Source organism: Lepidothrix coronata, unplaced genomic scaffold (genome assembly GCF_001604755.1).
Source record: "Lepidothrix coronata isolate B3197 unplaced genomic scaffold, Lepidothrix_coronata-1.0 Scaffold134, whole genome shotgun sequence".
NCBI classification, from domain to species: Eukaryota; Metazoa; Chordata; class Aves; order Passeriformes; family Pipridae; genus Lepidothrix; species Lepidothrix coronata.
Genome location: NW_016690314.1, coordinates 148,440 through 169,951, shown reverse-complemented (window position 1 = coordinate 169,951; position 21,512 = coordinate 148,440). Strand labels below are relative to the sequence as shown.

Here is a 21,512-nt window from a genome sequence, read left to right as displayed (position 1 = left end):
TTTTCCTATACTGCTAAATTCAACCTAACCCCCACTCCCCCACAAAAAAAAACCCAACAAAAAAACCCCAGCCATGCAAATCCAAGCTCTGCTGGAAATTTTAATATTTAATTTTCCTTTTTCACATTTTTTTATTAATAAAGACAACAAAGACTTCACACTCTTTCTAAACCTATATTACTAGCAGGTTTTTCAGCAGTACAATCTCAAAAATAAATCTGCAGTAATAAAGACCCCTAAAGAGCAGGGCTAAGGGCATAAGCATTGCACAGAAGAACCTTACACAAAACATGCCTATGAAATTAAACAGCACTGAAGTGTTGCTATTCTCAGTCTTTCACGGTCACAAACTAGTAATTCATTACTTTTCTGAGAATGAAATCTGAGCTAGCTTCAGAAAACCGTATTTGTAACGCAGGACACAGTTCTTCACAAGAGGACAACAGCCAAACTTGATTTCTAAAGAATCAGTTTTGTGTTTCAAAGCAGGGACAATCTGTACTCTGTCTGCTGTCACAAAACCAAATTCCTTCAGTGAATGAGTGTAAGGATGCATCATACAGAACACAAATTGTTAAATAAAATGCAAATATAATGCATACCGTGTAATCTCACTTGCGGATTGCTCTTCTTGCTGAACTTCAGAAGTATCTCCATTATTTAGTGACTCACTGAGATTAGCAAGAGATGTTACAACATTTGCTAGTGTTCCTAAAGCACCCTGGCTTGTTTCAGCCTAAAAAGGAAGAACAGTATTAGTAGATCAAAATTATAGTTGATGTATCATATATAAATTCTTCCCATTTTTAATCTTTTTGCATTTTTTCCCTTATGTACCTTTTCCTTCCTCCTGAACGCCTACAGGAAGAACAATGGCTTTCAATGATCTTTAAATCCTACTGTAATTATCAATCCTAGTCCCAGAGGAGGTATCATAAGGGAAACTACCTGTGGCTGACCTTTTGCAGAAACATGCTTGTGAAAAGAAACCACGTTCCTATTGATCAGTTTACTACCTCCCTTTGTAAAGCTCTTTGGACTTACCATGACCTCTTCTCAAGAGTAACAACTATTTAAGTCTACACACAATAGCTAAAATAATCTAAGCAAATTAATAAGTGTGTTCAGAACTGAACTGAAAGAGTAATACCTTGGAGTCAGCAGCTAGGAGGACTGTACCATCATCCCTGATCAAAGGCTGCTGAATATTTACAAGCATTCCAGGATCAAGAAGTCCTGCTGACCTGTTCAAAAGCATAAGGCATCCGATAGTATTTTACATTAATCAGAAGAATGTGTAACTACCTATGACAGAATAAAACAAGTTTTTAAATTAACAATTTAATGAAGCTCACAGTTTATTCATCAGGACTTCAGTCTTTCTGAAAGTTTCCAAAAAGTAGCTTGAAAGACAGAAAGACTGGAATATCTTTTCCTTTCCTGTGCAAAAGCAATGACAACTTCCCAAATACATATCCTCTCATTTGCTTTGTATTCTGGTTTATTCTGCTTTAAGAAAAGTTGTCTTCTCATGCTCTCAGAAGTCACCTAGTAGCTCTCAAGTTATACATTGCACTTTGGAGGAAGGCATAACTGTGTATTCCAAGTTAGACAATGGACAGCACTGAAGAAAAAGAGTCATGGAAGTATATTTTACATTCCAAAATACAGTTAAAAACAATCATGCAATCAAGGTCTGCATAAGATCTCTGCTGCCTTTACTTCTGCTACATTTTGATCAAACATCCTTTCCCTTTGCTGTATCTAATTTAGGGAGACAGCAGAAAGTCTTTGCAAGAAGTTTATTTGTTACTTAAGTGATGCTCCAAGTCTCCATAATACAATACCAATGCACGCCACACAGGTTAAGGCTGCAGCAAGTTACAGTGAATGAGCACAGGCTGCAAATTATCATGCATTATGCAAATCTGAACCCTACATAACTAATAGTTGTACTTACTGATTATAATATTGTTTATAGGTCTGTAAGGGATCTGTAGCATAAGGAAGTCTCAAAGAAGCAAATGTGTTTGTGAGCACTTTTGAATAATCTGACTTGCAAATGAGAACACTGAAAAACCATTCTTAAGAAATTTGCAGCTTAATCTTCTTAACTGCAGTATCACCAATCTTCTTAACTGCAGTGTCATTTGTTCAACAAAGAATATATACATATTAAATTAAACAATTATATATATACGAAAACTGAATAATAAGATCCAATTTTTTAGGTAATTCTTAACCATTTGTAAACTACAGTTTTAGAAATGTCATATTTAACCTAGAGTTCTTTTTTATTCTATTCAGAAAGAGACAAATCTTGCTTCTGCAGTGATGTGCATTTCCACACCCACCACCTTTGGAGACATCTGAGAGCGCAGGAACCATCTTGGAGCATCTCCCACATAGTAAAAGGAAGCTGCTGTTGTTTTGCTGTTGTTGAAAACAATCTCTTGGGATTGGAATCAGCAGTCACTGCAGTCTCTTTTACTACTGTCTTTAGGAGAAGGAAGCAAGGAAGCCCAAGTCTGCCACTAGCAGATCTGATTTCAGAGAAGTGCTAACCCAAATGAATTAGCCCACACGCTTTTTGCCTGAATATCATTTACTTGCCCTGCCTTTGCTCTGACCTGGCTGGGCAAGAGCCAGCTCTGAACTGAAAACCGTACACCTGTACTCAGACATAAAAACTTCCACGAAAAGCAGAACCTAAATTGGGCTTGGTAATGGAAAAAGATGATGTATGAATCAGAGCTCTTCTCTGTGCAATTCTTTAGAGTAGAGGGGAAACAAAATACATATGTGAATGCGAAGTAATATACAGAAATAACCTGGAAGAAGACACGAGCAACTGAGGTACTCACCGTGTCCCATCTTTATCTGCCACAAACGTTGGAGTTGCTATAAGAGGGCTTCGCAGATCCTTTCTTATATAGATTTTTTCAGTAGAAGCTGCACAGTTGGTTGGTTTTTCACGTTGCACATCAAAAGGCTTTCTTTCACTTTGAACCGCTACATAAAGACAAAACCATTCAGATTTGAAAGGAAATAACTCAAATGAAAAATACAAAAAGAAAGAAAAATTCTCAGATATGATGGTGTACCAGCTCAGTGCAAAACTAGAAATTTAATACAAAGAGTGAAGAAACACAGGTTCCAATTTTACTCTGACTGTGAATATGTGTATTTTTAACTAAGAAGGTCACAGATTGATCTTTTGTTTGAAGTTTTGCTGAACTGGAGTCAAATCTTGCTATTTTCTTTTGCATTTAGTAAGACGGAGTATTCTACCGATTGTGTTTTCAATTTGTTTAATTATCTGTTTTTTACAGGGAAAGCTATACCTAAACGTTAGCCACATTCCTACTCTGGATGACTCAAAACAATGCCAATCCAGAACGAACCCTGAAAAAGTCAAGACAGGCAAGTTCCATGAGAGATGTAGGTTAATTCCCTGACAGTCTCCACATATCATCCCTTCATTCCACCCAATTAGGGAACAGTGTTCCAAAACTAACCCTTTCATAATTTATAATATTTCTACTTGATAACTGAAAGAAAATAAGTTCAGTTTCCAATGTGCTGAACAAGTGAGGCAAATTTTTAACAGAAATAGTAAGAAGCAGTAACTTTGCAATTTTAAAGGAAAAGTGCATCTTTATAATATAAAAGTACTATTATTAAACATATTACATAAAGTTATCTGAAATCTAAGTCACTGAACTTTACAAACTCTTCTATAACTTGGTATAACATTGGACTGCATTGATTTTTCACCTAAAAATGAGGATGCTAAAATGAATAATAGACTACAAGAATTTTTAAGTCTTGTATTAATTCTCACAACACTATGCCAATGTAAGGCATAATATAAATGAAGACAATATTTCTGTGCTATTCATTATTCCAATTTATCATACAGCAGTGATTGCTCTGGAAGATTAACATTATTAACAGAGAAACAAAAATATGCAACCCTCCTCTATAGCCCTTTTGACTGTAACATTAAAATACATGGATATGTCTCTATCCTCATAACCAGCAAGAGTTATTTAGTTCCTGATTTTATTTTTGTTAATTAGTAAAATTTAGGAGCTTAAAAGTAGGTATATCAATTTTGTTGGCTTGGTGGATACATAAATATTAATCAGAAACCTGACCCAAAGCCCAGTAAAGTCAGCGAGTATATATCCTAATGATATTGGGATAAGAAAGGGTTAGTTTCTGGAACTGCAGCAGTTTCTCTTGTACAAATGTCTTCTCCAATATTCAGTACAGTGTGTGCAAAGCGGAACAATCACCACAACAGGTCTGGAGTTCCAAAGTGCAAATACAAGTATCTCTTTATTTAAAGTTCTGCCTCCCTTGAACTTGGTGGTTGGAATTTATCCTGTCTAGATCACATCACAAAGCAACAAGATAATAGGCTTCATGAAGCGTTGAACTGAAGAGGCAGAGGTGCTACAAACTGGAAACAAAATCCATTGACAGAGGCGTTTGGTCGTTAGCGCTGCAAATGTACGAGGCACTGCACACAAACAGGCAAGTGTATGTTTTAATATGTAACAGTTTATACAATGCCTCATAACCCCATACTCACAAATGACCAAATTAACATAAAAATTTAAAAAGCGGGGAAAAAAAAGACATTAACTACTTTCTATCAGCGGTTGAAAAAGCCACAAAATTAAACCGTAAGGATAGCAGATTCTTGAAGTGGAACATTAGACCTAGATTTATGTCAATCCATATTAAAATATTTTGTATTATAAACATATACAGTGTTTTAACATGCATTCTGAGTGAGGCTCTAACTGGGCTCCTCAAAGACTACAGTAGTTTGAAATAGTTTGAAACAAATCACTACTGCACCTCAGACATAAAATGGCGACAAAAGAAAGGTGCTGTAGGTGCTTTGGCTGCCAAAAGTTCTGCTTCCTTCAAGCAACATACACCAAAACGGAGAGAACATACAAAAAGGTGGTAGCCCACATATTTTTTATTTGGTAGGCACAGTATCACATTGAGTACTTAACACTCACATTCCATTTTCATGCCCATCTCTAGACATTTCTTAAGCCTACAAAACTGGCAGCGATTCCGATGGTGTTTATTGATGATACAGTCCTGGTTGCTACGACAACTGTAGGTCAAATTCTTCCTTACACTTCTTTTAAAGAAACCTTTGCATCCCTCACAACTGACAGCACCATAGTGACGACCTAGGAAACATATATATTGTTATCAGATGGAAATTACTTATATTTTAGCATAGAAATATTTATTTTAATCAAGTAAATCATTGTAAGTCACCCTTTAAATTTCTTTTGTATTTGTACAATCATTTTGGACCATGAAAACATTTATAAAGTCTTACAGAATGTTTCTTGTTTAACTACTGTCAGTTTTGTGCTGAGAGAGTGGAGAGAAGAGAGGAAGGCTAAGCCTATTTCTGAATGTATGGTCTATGAAGTTGCAGTTCCTGTTCTGGACAAGTACAGATGTAATTCTACCTGCTGTTACAGACTATAGGAAATATTTAAAGAACGTACAGTCCAAAAATTCAAGTAATTTCAGAATATAAATAACTTTACAACAAAATTTAAAATGCAATCTTCATTTAGATTTCCTGTACATACCAGTTCTGGTATTGTTTTAATTACATAAAAGAAAGTGAGGCAAAGAGACAGAAGGGTGTCTTCTCTGTAGCATGAAAGCACAGTACACTTCCTTGACTAATACAGAAATTTTACCTCAAGACTCCTTGTAACTGCCTGGATCTGAAACACCGAGGATTCATGTGATCTTTACTTGCCTTTTTCTGTGATAGTAGAAGAACAAAATCTACCAGAAAGCATTAAGCTTGTTAGAGAGCACTAAGAAGTGTTTTCTCAGAGTAGCTAGACTTTTGTAGGTGACAGGTTTATTTCATGGTTTCCCATCACTGTGCAGAACTTGACTAAATGCTTCAAGGAGTCTTCTTCCATTAGCAGGAGCTATTTAATCATTATTTATCATACGCTCCAGTTGAAGGAAAAGAATAATGTTCTTCCAAGCAGAGTTTAACTATTTTGTGTGTATAAATACAAAGTATGTTATCTTTTTTCATTTAAAAACTCAATTGCTTTCGCCATCGGCATGGCTAAAATCAGTTAAAACACACAAAAAATCATCTCTTCATCCCAGTCATCCTTTCTAGCAACTTTCTTCAATACTGCTTTCCATGCTTCCTTACCTGATGCTTTATCGCCACAGACTACACAATATTCTACTACCTGGGGCCGCTGAACATCAGTTTTTCCCAGCAAACGTTCCACTGAAGCAGAGTCAGTCACTATCTAAAGTAAAATTCCAGAACAAAAAGACATAATTAGCCAGACATGAAAGTAAGGAGCTTTGCCTACAGAACAAGATTGGTGTATCAGCTGAGAAGAGGTGACTAAATTTTAGAATTACATATGTAGCATAAAATGCAATTTAATGAGAGGTTTGACTGTCAATGCTGACACTGTTGAAAGAGTCATATCAAAACGAATTCCAAATAAAACTGGTAGTTTTGTTGAGTACAAATGAGTTTCCTCGCTTGTGCAACAGTATTTTTCCCTTCTTGCAATTGCTGTCAAACAGCTGCTATATTTTAGCCAGAGATGGTTGGCTTTCAGATGATGTTTCCACGTATCCCTTCTCTAGCTATTAGGGGCATGTGGTTCAAAGGGGATAGCCTGAAGCTGAGATTTATTATAGAAACAGTTTAGCTTCCAAAGGTCTTCAATTCCAAAACTTCTGTTCCAAACATTCCACTTAACACAGAAAAATTAAAAAACCCCACCCCTCTACAATGTCAAATATCCTATTTAGCATAGTAAAATAAAATTTAAAAGACTGTTACTAGAATTTTTAAAATATTTACGTACAAATGATTCTTCTTGCTGTAAAATATTCTCTATTGTAACAGTAGCAATAGGGACCATGCACTTCTTTTTTTTATTTTTTTTTTAAGACTGCCAGCAAGAAATCTCAAATTTCACTAGGGGGAGGTAGATTATTGTTTATATCGCTGGCTTTGCAAAGCTCCAGTTGGCCTAGATCATGCTCAAAACCCACAAAAAAGCATAGCAGAGGATAGTTTCTGCTCTAAATAGCTGTTATTGCAGTGTCTTGATACTGAATGTAAAAGTATGAACTCAGGTAAGTTTGCTCAGCTGAGCTGTATCTCTGTATATCTGTGAATACTGAACAGACTAAGAAATCCTGTCGCTTAAGCCCTATCTTAAGTATTCGCTTATGTCTTTGGAACTTGAATTAGAACAGACAATGAGGGGTGATGAGTGCAATAAGGAATGTGAAGACAGAAGAATTTATGATTGAATAATGAAGCCTACAATTAGTATTGTTTAATCCATATCATTAGATCTTTAGAAAACCATTGCAATTGGTCTTAAAGCAAATACAGACTTAAAAAATCTAGAAACCAAGAATCTCAATTACCATATTTACCTGAATTCTGCCTGGCACGATGTTGTCCGTGGTGGTAAAGATAAGCTGCTTGGCATTAGATGTCTCAGGTGCTGCCAGTATCACCTTTCCGGCACCAGTTCCATCTGGACTGGCTAAAATAAACTGTTGCTTTGGAGACACGGCAGAATCCACTGCTGTCACTATTTGAATTTTCTGACCTGTTTGCTGATCTGTCACAATCTGTAAAACACATTAAAGAAATTCATGACTGCAGTAAGCTTTACATTTTAAAACCTTTAATGCTCTCTCAAAATTATATCCATGAAAAATTACAAGGAAGCTCTCTGATTTTTCTTCATAGATGTCACCAAGGAGATGTTCTCCAGTCATCAACATTACCTATATTTTATCTAAGATGTTACTCCTTAAAGTTATCAACAAAAGGTGGAATTAGGCAGTCTTATTGTTTCACGTGCTGATTCTCAAGATTCTCTTACGGTGGAAGGTTTCTATTTCTGATACAGTTGTCTGGTACCATAATCTCTATTTTGCCTGGTAAAGTAACCATATCAACATTCATCAGTATTTCATTAACACTTAACAAGTCCTATCTCATTTGTCACTGCATACATTCTGATACATTAATGGCATCTTTATATTATGTACCAGTAACAACGACCCTCTGTGCAGCATTCTCAAAGGCTAACTTCATGTTAAATACATTAATCTCCCACTGGCTACTAACTGAGTGGGAGGAGGCATGCCCTTAGAGATGACCTCAGGTGTTCTGTTGGCAGTGTCTGCCCATTTGCTGTGGCTAGGGCTCAGATTTGTACATGTAGGCTAGGTTTAATCTCTGTAAACACTCCTCACTGACCACATCATCAATATAACTATTATACACAGCCAACCAGTCATCACCACATACATGCTGAGGAAGGAAGAGAATTTTAGTTTGCATTAAAAATGATCTGTTCTCACAAAATTTAAGGAAGTATTCCATAGACTTTAGCATGCTTTTGTATAACCCTAAGTGGGAGGAGGAGAAAAAAGGAGAAAAAGTAATAGCTAATTAATAGATTTTTACCTGAATGCGTTGTTGTGAAGCTACAGAGGAGTCTGTGGAAATTATCTGGATACGCTGGGAAGGGCTGGTCATCACTGGAGATTCAGATAGCGAAGTCTGAACAGTCTGCACCTGTAAATAATACACAGAATTTTAATCTACTGTAAAGGTATCGAACACTTTTAAAAATACATATATTTATTAAAGAACAGATGGACCTATGGCATGGAATCTAAATTTATTGGAAAGGTTACAATCATTAAATGAACTTGGATTTGTTTTCAATGAATTATCAGAATATTGGTTTTTGGGAAAAAAAATACATCGTATGCAGCAACGTGTCAAAACCCAGGAAGTTCCACAAGCTGTTTTTATTAAATCCTCTGTTAAACAATCTTGGAATTATTTGTTTATCAAAATCTATACAGCTGGACAACAGGGTAGTGTCAATTTAAGTTTGCTTTGAAAAATCTTTTTTTAATATACATAAAAGTTCATTTTTGATGTAAAAAAAAGAAAAAACAGTTTGGACAGCAAGGAACCTGTACTGCAAGTGTCTTTGGGAAAGCAGAGGTGTTAAAATACACGGTGCTTAATGAAAACATACCCTTCTACTCCCCTATTGCCTGTACCATAAGCAGTCTGATATAGTATAAAAGTCTAACCTAACTTCAACATACCATCTCTAACTATCTTTAGTACACAGGTCACAAAAGTTGCATGTTAAGTGAGGAAAATACACAGGAGAGATGCAGAAATAGCAGAATCTTCTAATTATTGGATGATTCAAAGCATTCAGCTGCAGAAAACAAGATACCTAGGCAAGAAAAAAACCCAAAACTTCCAAAATCAAGACTCTTAGTGGACACATTTAATCAATGATCTTCTTGTCTTCCATGACAAATTATTAACTAAGCTACACGCTCTTTAAAAGGTCTAAATTAGAACTAGAATATATTTTAAAACTGTTTTACAATTCTTCACCTGCAATTGTAGAAAAGTATCACCACCAGCAATTTCATATGCTGAAGTCTACATAAATTAATAGTGATTTGCCTTAAATGACATGGAAGATCAGAACAAAGCTTAAGAAATACAAAAATACACTTAAAAACATATGTATCTACCCTTTTTATCATTAAATTAAAATCAAGTATTTGGCAATTAGGTGCATTTTGAAGACTAGCAAAATTAAATTTGGCTTCTGTTTCATCTATTAATAATTTTCTCACTTCATATATATATATAATTGCATAGTTACCTTATTTTTCCTAATTTTTTGCAGTTTCTACACTTCAGTTGGAATCATATTAAGTTTCCAACAGATAGGTATATACAAAATATATATGTATATATAAAACTGGTAGACCGAAGCTAAGCTTCTCTAGACATTTCATTATTCTTATGTCATTTGAAATAAATAAGGTTTCTTCATGGCCATATAGTTGTTTGCATACTAATTTACCGACTGGCCCATCACATATATGCACATCTATGTGCGAGTTTGTATGAACATATGTATATATATAATACATTTCTGTACTTACTAACTAAATTTCCAACACTTTCTGTAGTTTATTTCCCAACCAGCACACTGATTATGAAAGGAATATTTGAGCAATAAATTGAAGGAATAATCAACTGGCCACATTGGGAAGGAATTTTTAAAGTCTCTAATCTTTTCTAACAAGCAGAAAAATATTTCCTATATTCACACCAGTAAAAACCAAAGTAATTGTATTGCTTGAATACACTGGTCTGTTCTCACTAAGTGTAAATCAATTTCAGAGATACTGATTTCTAGTCTCTTTCCTATAATATTAATAAAGTAAGGCATAGTTAAGCAAACACAGGCTATTTTTAACTGCACCCATGAAACAGCTAAAGAATTTCAGTAAAAAATACGGTATCAGGTTTTATACCTGCATCTCAAATCAAATCAGAGAGACTTATTTTTCTATAGATATTTCTCCTAATTAACTTCTTTAGCTATTAAATTAATAACAGGCTTTTACAAAACAATGTATATTCAAATATATTTCTTTCACAGATGTAAGATATATCTAAAAATGTTTCAGTGATTCTCTTTGGAGAAGAGAATATTCTGACCACTAAGGTCTTTTCTAGAATGGCAGATAAAATTCAATTCCCCATAGAAGAGCTCTAGTTTAACTGCCCTAGCAGGATAGCAGTGCAAGATCTTGTGTAAGACATACAAAGGCAACAGTCACGGAAGAAACTGCAGTTGGCATATCCACATCCTAAGAAAATCTCAGACTATGTCTTATGGACCACCCCAACACCTTTGGTACACCAGTGGCTCTGCCACTTCTGGGAACAGCCTCGAATTCAGAGGCTGCCAAACTGCCTAAGCCAGGGAGGAGCTCCTTATTCCCACATGCACTTTCTAAGAAATACCTCTCGGGCTGATGGTATGTCCAGGTCTTTTACACTTAACAGGAAATTGAGAAAAGCTGCATATGAACTAAAAATCGTTTGAGAAGACTTTGCATTAAAACTCCACCTTGAAGATTCATCCAGAAATGAGAAAGTGGCCAAAGATAGTAATGAAATATTAAACAAAAATTGCCTTATTTTACACTTCATCAATTCTTAAACCAAAGCAAAACCTTATTCCATCAGAACAGCAGTGTTTCTACTCTCCTATTCCAGCACACTGTGCTTCATCTGAATTGCTGAACTACTTACTGATGTAACACGTCACAGATATCTGAAAGAGGGTCAAGAAAATACTTCATGGGACCAAGATATCCAGTATTTTTTGAATTCCATGGCAAAACATTCTTTCAAAAAGGTTCAATATTTTGATAGGTTCTTATCAGGACACTGAGAGAACTGAAAGCAACTGAAAATTCTCCAACAGTGCAGCTGTCATTAACAAGATCCAGGAAGCACAGGGCTCACTAGTCACCTTCTGTGACTCTAGGGCCTCTGACAGGGAAAAGGGATGCACTGGGAACAGTTTGTGGCTGTCATGGAGCCAGCATGGACAGTTTTAGCAACTCCTAAAAATTCTTCCTGGTCACATCAGAGCTGCTGTTGGAAAGAGGAAACAGTCATTATCCCTCCCCACAGTGACAGCTCTGTTTAAAAGATTTGCATTAAAATCTAAGGCACTACACAGGGAATGCATCTCCACTTCAAAACTAAATACAGTTTTCTTAAACAATATTCAAGTCAAACCTAGGTCAGTGGTGGGACTGAACCCGAGTCATTGACATATTGCCCAGTACTAAACAAATACTTGAGAAAAGCAGCATTACTTATTTTTGCATTAAAGCTAAAGTACTTTTCCTGCTTTTCAAAAGCTGTTCAGGATGAGGAGGAATTGCTGAAATTCCCTCCGAATCCCGTAGCTGCTCTCTGTTCTCCAGTCTCATGAAATGTAAGTAAAGGCAACTGCAGACACTACTCACCCCCAACCTGTTCAGAAATACAGAGTTTTGTATTTCTGTGTATTTTGACAACCCTTTCCGTAAAGAAATTCTTCTGGATGTCCACAGAAATATACAGTTGCAAAAATTCAACAAACAACACTGATATAAAGCAGAAGCAAGCAACAGCACTGAAACCATTTGAAGCAATTACAAGGACAATTTTAAAAAGTCGTAAAAATAAAGTACAAAAGTACAGGCACTACTGGAGCATGCTCAGCAACTTCTGTGATACATTCAGTTTCATTGAAAACAAATCTGATGAACTATCGCTCAAGAAAGTGAAACAACATAGAGCCTTACTTGCATGACAGTCTGATTTGGTGCTCGATATCACAGTTCTCAATAAACCCAGGCACTACGTTTGTGGGCAATTATGTGGAAAAAATTATGCAGATACAGCTAAAGCTGTCGATATTTGCATTGGGTTATCCTGTTTGCCACTTGCCTCTCAGTTCATAACTTGAAATTCAGTGCATGATCAATGATGCTCTTCTTCCATTTAATTTTCATCAATGAAAAATATGGTATTCCGAAAACCTCTCATTTTTTAAGGCCAGTGCCAAGTTTGATTCTAAAGAAACAGTAAGTACAATATAGAATTTTAGCACACGTCACGAAAACTAGTGATGTGTTTACCTGTATTAAAACCTGTATTAAAACAAATAGCAGGCAGCCAGCCATTCATAAAAAAATGATTCAACATTTACATGGTCCTAGTATTAATGAATTCTTAATGAGATAATGCCGCTTACAACTGTTTTTCCATGAACACAGTTTTCATGGTGCTATGTAGTGGACAGGCATATAGTTTAAGGAGTAGCTGAATACCATAAAGAGACGAAGCCCTCTATTTACCCACCGGCCAGGAAGAAATCACAGAGCTTCGTACACTCTTGAGATGGAGCGATCTCTCCAGTGGCAAGATACAACCATCACACTATGTTACCACGGTGCATTTCCTGCACGAGGAATTACAAATGTCACATATTTTATGTGTTTGAGATGTTATTATAGCACCCAAGTTCTACCAATATAGGATAAGGTTTGCCAGTATTTCCATTACAGGTTTCTATTTCCAAGTACGTTTGGAAGTGTTTTTAAAAAATGCAGCTTGCCAAATTGATACCTGGTACAGAAAACTAGAGTGATAAATCTCCTGTTGGTTTTCAGTGTGAAACTCACGGAGCTTTTTGTAACTACTCCTTCAATGTTGCTTCCAGGACACACTAAAAAGAACCAAATTTTAACAAAAAAAAAAAAATAGTTCTAAGTAGGGAATCTTGAATCCACTTCTGAAAACAGAATCAAACTTGTATTTCTTTCTTATATAGGGCTTCTTCCTGAACTAAAAGTATTTTTTAATATCCAGGTGTAATAGCACAATAGATGAAAAACAGTACAATACTACAATAGATGAAAGAAACCTCCAAACTAGTGTCTGAAAAGTGGCCTTATCTAGAGAGATCTCTCAGCCCACTTGCACTGAGCTATATATTAAATCCCTTAATTATGTAAACATATGAAAAATCACAGTATTTGAAGGCTATTAAACAAAATAATTTTAGTCAGACAAATGATCTAGTTTATTTTTTGACTGAAGTTTGCATGGTGAAGGAGATAAACGGGTTATTTTCTATGACCGTGAACACTTATAGTTTGTGTTTATTAGTTGATTTAAACATTTTAGCTGTTGAGCATCCAAGCTTCAGTGAATATACATCAAGACATCACCTAATATCATTTAAAGTAGATTTCTCGCTCTTTTTTCTTACATGTGTAGGCAAAAAATATGAAACCTGATTTAAATTAATCACCCTACTGTAAATTGAATACAGTGCATAAGTAAAACAGGCAACTTCAAACACTGTGGTGGATTCAGATTACAACTCAAATGAGAAGCAGAAACCTTTCATGTCCAAAACGGTCAATCTAATGATCAAATTATGAGAAATTTCATTGTATTAGTCTTTTTAACAATTCACAATACAGCCAAGTTTCTCTGTAGTTCACGCTGAATTTCCTACTTGCATTCCTAATATGGGGGCCACCACAATGAAGTTAGGTGTACAAAACACATATCGGTGGCACTGGTTTCATATCTGTCCCCAAGTGTAAAGCAATCCTGCTCTATAAAGATTTTCTGTTCCATTTATGATGCTTAATTGTGAACAGCAGGGACTCCCTAATATGTTTTTAATTTCAAAATCTCATATACCAACTGTTGTGATATTATCTGTCACTCACCTCAGCCACCTGCTGAGTCTCCACTACCTGCTGAGCCAGCACCTCCATATTGGTTGCCATGGTGAAACAAGATCATTAGAGAACCTGTTTGGAAAGACGCCAGCAACTTCCATCAGGCACAAAAGTCAGGGATTTTTCTTCTTATTAAAGAAAGCTCTGAGATGAATTTTTGGTAATTTACAGTTCTGCTTGATGCATCTGGCAAATAAGCCAAGGTGCCACGGATGCGTGTGTGCGACTACATACGTGTGCACATATACGTACATGGGACGTGCACACTGCAACCGTGCCGCTCAAACACCCGGGCACAGAGCTATACCCTTACTCTATAAAGACTCTAACATACTATTTCCACTCTATTATTTAGGCAGTAAAGAAGAGATGGTAATTTCATAAATGAGAAAGGACTAATTTGAGTGTCAACTACTGATGCAGTTTGTGGAGTTCATAGATCTCTAAGGCACTTTCCTCAGCTCAAGAAGGATAAACCTTACAGTTAAACGGCTTCTACACCCCACACTGAACACGGGACAGCAAGCTAAGAATGCTGCTTTGCACAAAATTTCATCAAGTCATTCCATCAAATTGCCATGTTCATTCATATTCTTAGCGTAGTCTTGCACAATAAGAGAAATAAACTGTGACATCTAAAATATACTTCCCATTATCTAAACTATTTTTTTATTATAATGTGATGGTATTATCACTTTGAGAAGAAAATACTGCGGAATCATTTTATCCTATTCTGAGTGACTGCACACTGAACTTTACAGCCTTTGGGGTTAAAAAATAAAAAAGCAAAGCAATCAAGGATAAAGAAACAAGAAAAACCACTTCCTATGTATTTTGAATTATCATTATTAGGGCTGTGTTTCTCCCAAGGTAAATTTAAATAAGATTTCCAATCAATTAATTCACTTTTTAATTGTGACTTGCTCATTACAGGGCCAGATTTCAGATTCTGACCCAGGTGTAGGTAATGAAACGGCATTCCTGAATGCTGGCCCATTTGATGTTTTGTTGAAAACCTCTGTTTGTATCTCCAAAGCAATCATTTAATATAAAATTTAAAAATACTGCAAACAATAGCAAAATGTAACAGAAAAATGCATTTCCCTATGGAAACTATTTAGGTTAGTTTTTCCTACAGCTCGTCATTTTTTATTCAAGTGTTCAACTTACACATTAATATTATGAACCATTTCCACCAAACCCAGTTTGTGAACGGTTTCTCAGTCGTTCAATAATTCCTTTTCAGTGTTTTCTCTTTTCTTAAATTATTTTATATTCAGCAAGAATGATAACCATATGGTCATAACGTTATTTTCTCAATGCTTTAAGATGAAAGAAACCCTGCAGATATTTTGTTCATAAAAGTACCTTTCTGAGACACAAAGAAGTCTTTCCTGAGGTATGGCTTTGACAGATGTGCTGGTGGTGGTGTTATCCACTAAGGCTTTTTGTACTTTCGACCCTTCCGAAAGAACCTTAGCTGAGGCTATTAAGCTGATTCGATTTAAGCCCAGAGACCGTACACAGCCATACCAAGCTTCTTAATGGTGTCGACTCCCAGAAGGCAAAATCGGCTTCTCAGCGAAAGCCTTGAGAAGCAGTTTGTAAGGCAACAACGAAAAAAATCCCCCAAACAAACCAACAAGAGGTGCAACCTAAAATCTGCAAGGAAGCACATGGAGCACCAGGAAATTATTTTCAATAATTTCAATAATTTCACAGTGTGGCAGCCAGCTCAGTATGTGCTGAGGTACTGCCGTCCAAAACACGGTGTAAATCCATTAATCTCTCCCTAAGCTGCAGTGAAACCTCAGAAGCAAGTCATAAACTCCATTTGAGATATTCTACGGGTACGGCCCAACCATGACGACATGGCAATAGGCCAAATTCAAGATTATTGAAATTTGCTCCTTTGTCTTAAGGAAACGAAGTTCTTCACACTGCGAGCTCGACCCGGCTACACCGGCGGGACAGGAGGGGCGCGGGTGCGGCTCTGCCGGCAGTCTCTGGTACGTTGTTCCGGCGGCCAGGACACAACCGGCACCCCAGAATACAATGAACACCCCCGGCCCTGGCAGGGGCACGACGGGCACCCCGCGACCCGGTGGTGCCTTGACAGGCACCCCCTGCCCTGGCAGGAACGCGACGGGCACCCCCAGGGCCGGCGGAGACTCCCCGCGCAGCCCAGCCCGGCCCCGAGCCCCGCGGGCAGGGCGGGCCCAGCCCCGCGCCGCCCGCCGCAGTAGGGCCGCGTCCAGCTCCCGCCCCGCGCGCCTCAGCCCCGCCCCCCGGCCCGACCAATGACCTCATGGCGGGCGCAGCGCTCCCCCGCACGGCGCCCATTGGCCGAGCGAGCCGCCTGTAATGGCGGCGGCACCGCCCCCCGAGCGCAAGAAGAACCCCCCGGGGACGCACTGAGCACAAGATGGCGGTGCTGGCCTCCCGCCAGGGCCCAGGCGGGGCTGCTGCTGCCGCCATTAGGCCCCTTCCCCTCCCCTCCGGTATAGCCTTGTGTCAGGCTATGGGAGGCCTGAGCATGGCAGTGAGGAAGCAGCCGGTAAGATGGCGGCGGTCTCAGCCCCGTATGCAAAGTACCCACCGCCCCCTCCCCTCCGCCCTCCCGGTGGCAAAGGTAAAAGGGTCGGGTTCAAGCCGCCGCCTCCGCCCGCTCAGACTCCATCTTCTCTCTCTGTGTGTTCGTGTCCCGCGATCATCGCCGCGACCATCGCCCCTGCACCCCCCCGGACAGCAGACTGCGCTCACCGCGACCGGACCGGCTCCGACATCAGCCGGCCCACACTGCAGCACAGCGGCTCCGCCACGGGACTGCCCGCCGATCGACCCAGCACGCCGCAACGGTCCTTTCCTCTCCTCTCTCTCTCTCTCTCTCTCTCCAGGAGCTGTAGGCTAGCCCAGAGCACGGCTGGTGCTCGCTTACCAGCCAAATATCGGAGCCGTGCAATCCCCCTCCCCTAAACCCACCGTCACCCCTCCCCTCCCCTCGCTGGGGTGTCCCGAGCAGGGCCCGCTGCCGCCTCCCCGCGCCCCCTCCCTCGTCCTGGCCCTCACGAAACAAACCCACCCGGGCCGCCTCAATTTTAAAAAATGGTTTTTACCTCAGGAATGGGCGCCAAAGGTGCAGTGGCGGTGACCCGGGCGGGCCGGTGCTGTGGCGGTGCCCAGCAGCGGCCCTCCCTCCCCCCGCGGGGGCGGCGAGGGGCTGTGGGGCCCGCGGAGGGGAGGGAGCCGGGGCTGTGTTGGGCCGGGGGTGTTTTGTTGTGTGTGCCGTGCCGTGCCCTGTGACAGGTCAGAGTTCGTGACCCCGCCGTCGCCGCCCGGGAGCGCGTCCCCGCTTCCTCTTCCAGCGCCCGCCCTGCCGCGGCCCCTCCATCCCCCGCGGGGCGGGGCTGGCGGCGGGGAGGGGCTACCGGGCTACCTGGGCCGCCCGAGCCCCGCCGCCCGAGCCCCGCACCGCTCGGGCCGGGCCTGGCTCCCGGGGCAGTGCAGGGAGGAGCTCGGCCCCTGGGGCAGCGACGGGAAGGAACGGCCCCCGCCTTTGTCCGTCCCGCTTGGAAAGCTTCTCGGGAGCCGGCAGCCCGAGGTAATGGGTTGGCGGTGGCTGTTCCGTGCGCCGGTGGTGCTGGTATTCCACGTGTACCTTGGTTTTCGCTGAAGGTGCAGTCAAAGGCAGGCTCGCAGTCGAGAGAGGCTCTCACAAACGCCACCGCCAGATTGTACCGAGTTCTTATTTAATTTTCTGAAGTCAGTGTCATTGATTAGGGCTGTCACGGTGAAGCTGGCCGTGAGTCTTGTTCTGCCTCTGAATGCTCAGTGGTAGGCGCAAGCCAGGCTTGAGTGAGGGATTGTTTGTTTGTTTTTCTTAGAAGTGGCTATTTGGGGCAAGGATATGAGAAATAAAGAAGTACACCTATGAATTACAGCCTGATTGTCACAGAATGCGACTTAGCAAAGCACATGATGTACAGATGTCTTTGCAATACATAAATAAAGGAAAATGTCTCAATGTCTTGGGTGTTCACTACTGTAAATACATGAAGAATTTTCAAATTCTCAAAATATCTATATGCCTTTAGAAGCAGGTTTTTTTAACTTAGTAAAACATACTATTAAAGGGTGTGACTGAATGAAAGAAGGGAAAATGCTGAAGCCAGATGTGAAATGCTGCTTTCCCCCTCAGTGCTTCCTGATGGGCAAGTTGAGGAAAAGTTTAGGGGACAGGAGTTGTCTCCTCATTCTTCCTTGTTTGTGCCACCAAGCTCTGGTGGAGTGCAGTCTTGCTTGATGTGCAGCTCCACTGTGCTCACTGAGACTGGCAACACTAAGTGCAGTCAGGAAAGCTGCATCAAAAAAGCTGTGACAAACTTTGCTGCAGTGTTTGTGATAATTTCAGTGATATGTAGAACTACACTGTATGCCCTGAACTTGTTTAATAAGCAAGATTGTATTAGATAATGCTGAAGTTTCCTAAATTTATATACACTGACTTCTAAAAGAGCATTAGTAAAAAGTGTTTGTATAGCCATTTTTGGCCTTAGCTATGACTGAAGAGAAATAAAATTAATAGAAGATGCTGAAGGTGAAAAAGATCAAAGAAAACTGAGATAGTCTACAAGTAAAGGTTAATAACTAGACTGGCAGCAAAGAAAATTATTATATCTGTCTACCACACTGTTGTGAGCTGAGCATGGAGTGCAGCCAGATGCTGACCCAGTCACTCGCTGCCCCCTCCATAACAGGACAGGGGGAGAAAAAGCTCATAGGTCAAGATAAAGACAGATCACTTACCAATTGCTGTCATGGGCAGAATAGATCTGTCTTGGGAAAAATGAATTTAACTGACTGCCAGTTAAAACAGATGTGAATAGTGAGAAAGCCAGAAATTAAACCACCACCTTCCCCAGCCACCCCTTTCTGCCAGGCGCGATTTCACACACGCACCCCCTCCCCGCCTCGGAGCGGCGCTCGGGGGATGGGGGATCCCAGCCAGCACAGACCACCTCCTGCCTGCCCTCCTGCTCCTCACCGCTTGTGCCCTGCTCACCGAGGGCTCCCGGCCTTGGGCCGCAGTTCCCGCCAGGAGCGCGGGCTGCACCGACGGCTCGTCTCCTCAGGGCTTCTCCGGGCACTCCTGCTCAGGGCTCCTCTCCTCACGGAGCGCGGGCTCCATCGAGGGCCTCTCTCCCTCAGGCCGCAGTTCCTGCCGATAAGGATTAAATTGCTCCCAGCCATAGTGGAGAAGGGATTTTACTGGTGTTCATTTTCAAACGCACTTGCTGATAACAGGGACCTTTTAGCTCCTCCCTTTGTGGGATAGTTGCCTTAGAAGAAAAAATGTGCCGCAAAATTGTCATGCAAGAAGAGGAGGGAAGAGACCCCGTGGAAGTTGCACGCTGCTCAGGAGAACAGGCTGAATTCCCCACAGAGCAGAGGTGAGATGTGCATACTTGTGGAGAGGGAAGGAGGTTTTAGGTGTGGAAGGAGAGAACTGCTGCAAGAGTACTAATGGCATAGCCAAAGCCGCCTCTCTGGCCGTGGTGATGGCAGTAAAAGTCCATAATGGTCTAAGTAGGGCAGGCCAAGTACTACAAAATAAGAATAGGATTTAAGGTTGCTCATGGGTTTTACATTTTTGGGATATTGTAGGTAATTGGATAATTAGGATTAGTAGAGCTTTGTTGTTTGGGTTTTTTTTAAGTTCTCATTTCAGGTGCTTAAAATTTTCATAGAATTTTCTGGAAACTTGATGTAAATTTTAAGAGCAAAGCTGATACCTAGCATGGAAGAAATCAACAGTTATAAGTGATTGACAAGGTTTTAACTGTATAAACTGGTCTTGCTAATGCCACATTCAATTTAAATCTCTCTTTTAAGTGTTAGTAGATGATTTTTGAAGTATGAGTCCTCATGCCTTGCTTTTTTGTACATGGCTGGGCAGTGCTGAGGGACGCTGGTGACCTCCATCCTGTGGGGTTTTGCCATCATGTCTCTATGTTCATCTCTTAGCAAAAATGACCTTGCTGTCTGATGTAGGCTTTTCAACTGCAGAAAAATATCACTATATAGAATCATTAAGGTTGGAAAAGACCTCCAAGGTCATCAAGTCCAACCTTTGACCTCATAACACCATGCCCTGGAGTCTAGAAACTTTCTTGTAAAACTTGATCAAAAGTGGTGTCACAGTGTTACCCAGGCTGAAGAATTGCACTGCTTTTAATACACAGAAGTTCGTATGTTATGTTCCCAAGTAACTTGTGGAGTTAAAGTGGTGTTTTTCCCTCAGTATTTAAGGGAATACCTTTCCCCCCTCGCTGAGTATTGGCACTTTCTTCTACCTTCACAAGCAGTGATATTCACTGAACATGGTTACAGTCGAAGTAGTCGTTATTACTTTTGTATCAAAGTAGCATGCAAACAGGAAAAGCCTGGTTGGTATTCATAGCTGTGTGGTTTTCATCAATCATAAAAGCAGCAGAGAATCAGCTCAGGAAGGGCAGCAGTCCCAGGGCTTGACCAGCAGTGCTTATGTAAGTGGCACAGAATCTTGTCAGGTTGGTATTCTCCATCTCTGAATGACTTGTATTTTGGAAAAATAATTTAATAACTATAAAAAACAGATTTTAACTAGGCATATGCTGTAAAATAGGTCCAAATATTAGTTGCACCTAATGGCTAATAACTTAAATGCTTTTTAATAAGTAGAAAAATAAACAGAAAAACTCTGAAACAACAAATGAGGGCAGCTTGCATCTCAGCTATTGGCCAAATAGCTAGTTCATTGTGACTTATTACTGAATTTTTTTTGAAACATTTATGAAGGTGTGGAACAAAGTTTTCATTGTGGAAGAGTAATACTAACTACAACTTAGTAGGAAAGAGCTGTGTAAGTAAATGGCAGGTAGTAAACTGAGTATATGTATCTATTTTAAGAAGTTAACATTTTCTAAAAGGTGATTACTGGAATAATTCTGAAACAATGATAATTTCTGTCTCTGGTGCTTAGCTTTGCTCAAATTTAGTTAACAGTTGGACTGAGATTGCGAGGACATTTTCATTTTTTGCTCTTTTTTTATGCTGTATTGAGACCACCTGTATCTGTAAGTTGAAGTAAAGTAGGCGGGCTTTACAGGAGATGAATGCAGTGTGGACTGAAACACATCATCATAACAATTAGGTCTAAATCCTGTTCCCACCCGAAGGGCTCCATTACCATCTTCTGATTTGATGCTCTTCCCTGGTTTGTCAGAGAATTGGTT

At 40.0% G+C, this 21,512-nt stretch overlaps 1 protein-coding gene across 9 annotated transcripts in view; it reads right to left on the bottom strand.

Moving 5' to 3' along the window:
* NR2C2 (nuclear receptor subfamily 2 group C member 2) overlaps positions 1 to 17,631 on the bottom strand; it is a 34,739-nt gene extending 17,108 nt beyond the window's left edge. For 2 of the 9 annotated variants that reach the window (XM_017827074.1, XM_017827081.1), the window contains exons 1-9: positions 15,607 to 16,366; positions 14,227 to 14,310; positions 8,546 to 8,656; positions 7,498 to 7,698; positions 6,236 to 6,338; positions 5,043 to 5,222; positions 2,865 to 3,012; positions 1,151 to 1,244; positions 603 to 736 (exon numbers count right to left, since the gene is read on the bottom strand). In XM_017827074.1, coding sequence (XP_017682563.1) covers positions 603 to 736; positions 1,151 to 1,244; positions 2,865 to 3,012; positions 5,043 to 5,222; positions 6,236 to 6,338; positions 7,498 to 7,698; positions 8,546 to 8,656; positions 14,227 to 14,286 — 1,031 coding nt within the window. In that variant the 5' untranslated portion in view covers positions 14,287 to 14,310; positions 15,607 to 16,366. Of the gene's footprint in view, positions 1 to 602; positions 737 to 1,150; positions 1,245 to 2,864; positions 3,013 to 5,042; positions 5,223 to 6,235; positions 6,339 to 7,497; positions 7,699 to 8,545; positions 8,657 to 12,841; positions 12,942 to 14,226; positions 14,311 to 15,606; positions 16,375 to 17,001; positions 17,021 to 17,354 lie in introns of those variants that run through there. The other 7 variants (XM_017827077.1, XM_017827078.1, XM_017827076.1 and 4 more) reach the window with 7 other exon arrangements.
* Between the last annotated feature and the right edge of the window lie 3,881 nt (positions 17,632 to 21,512).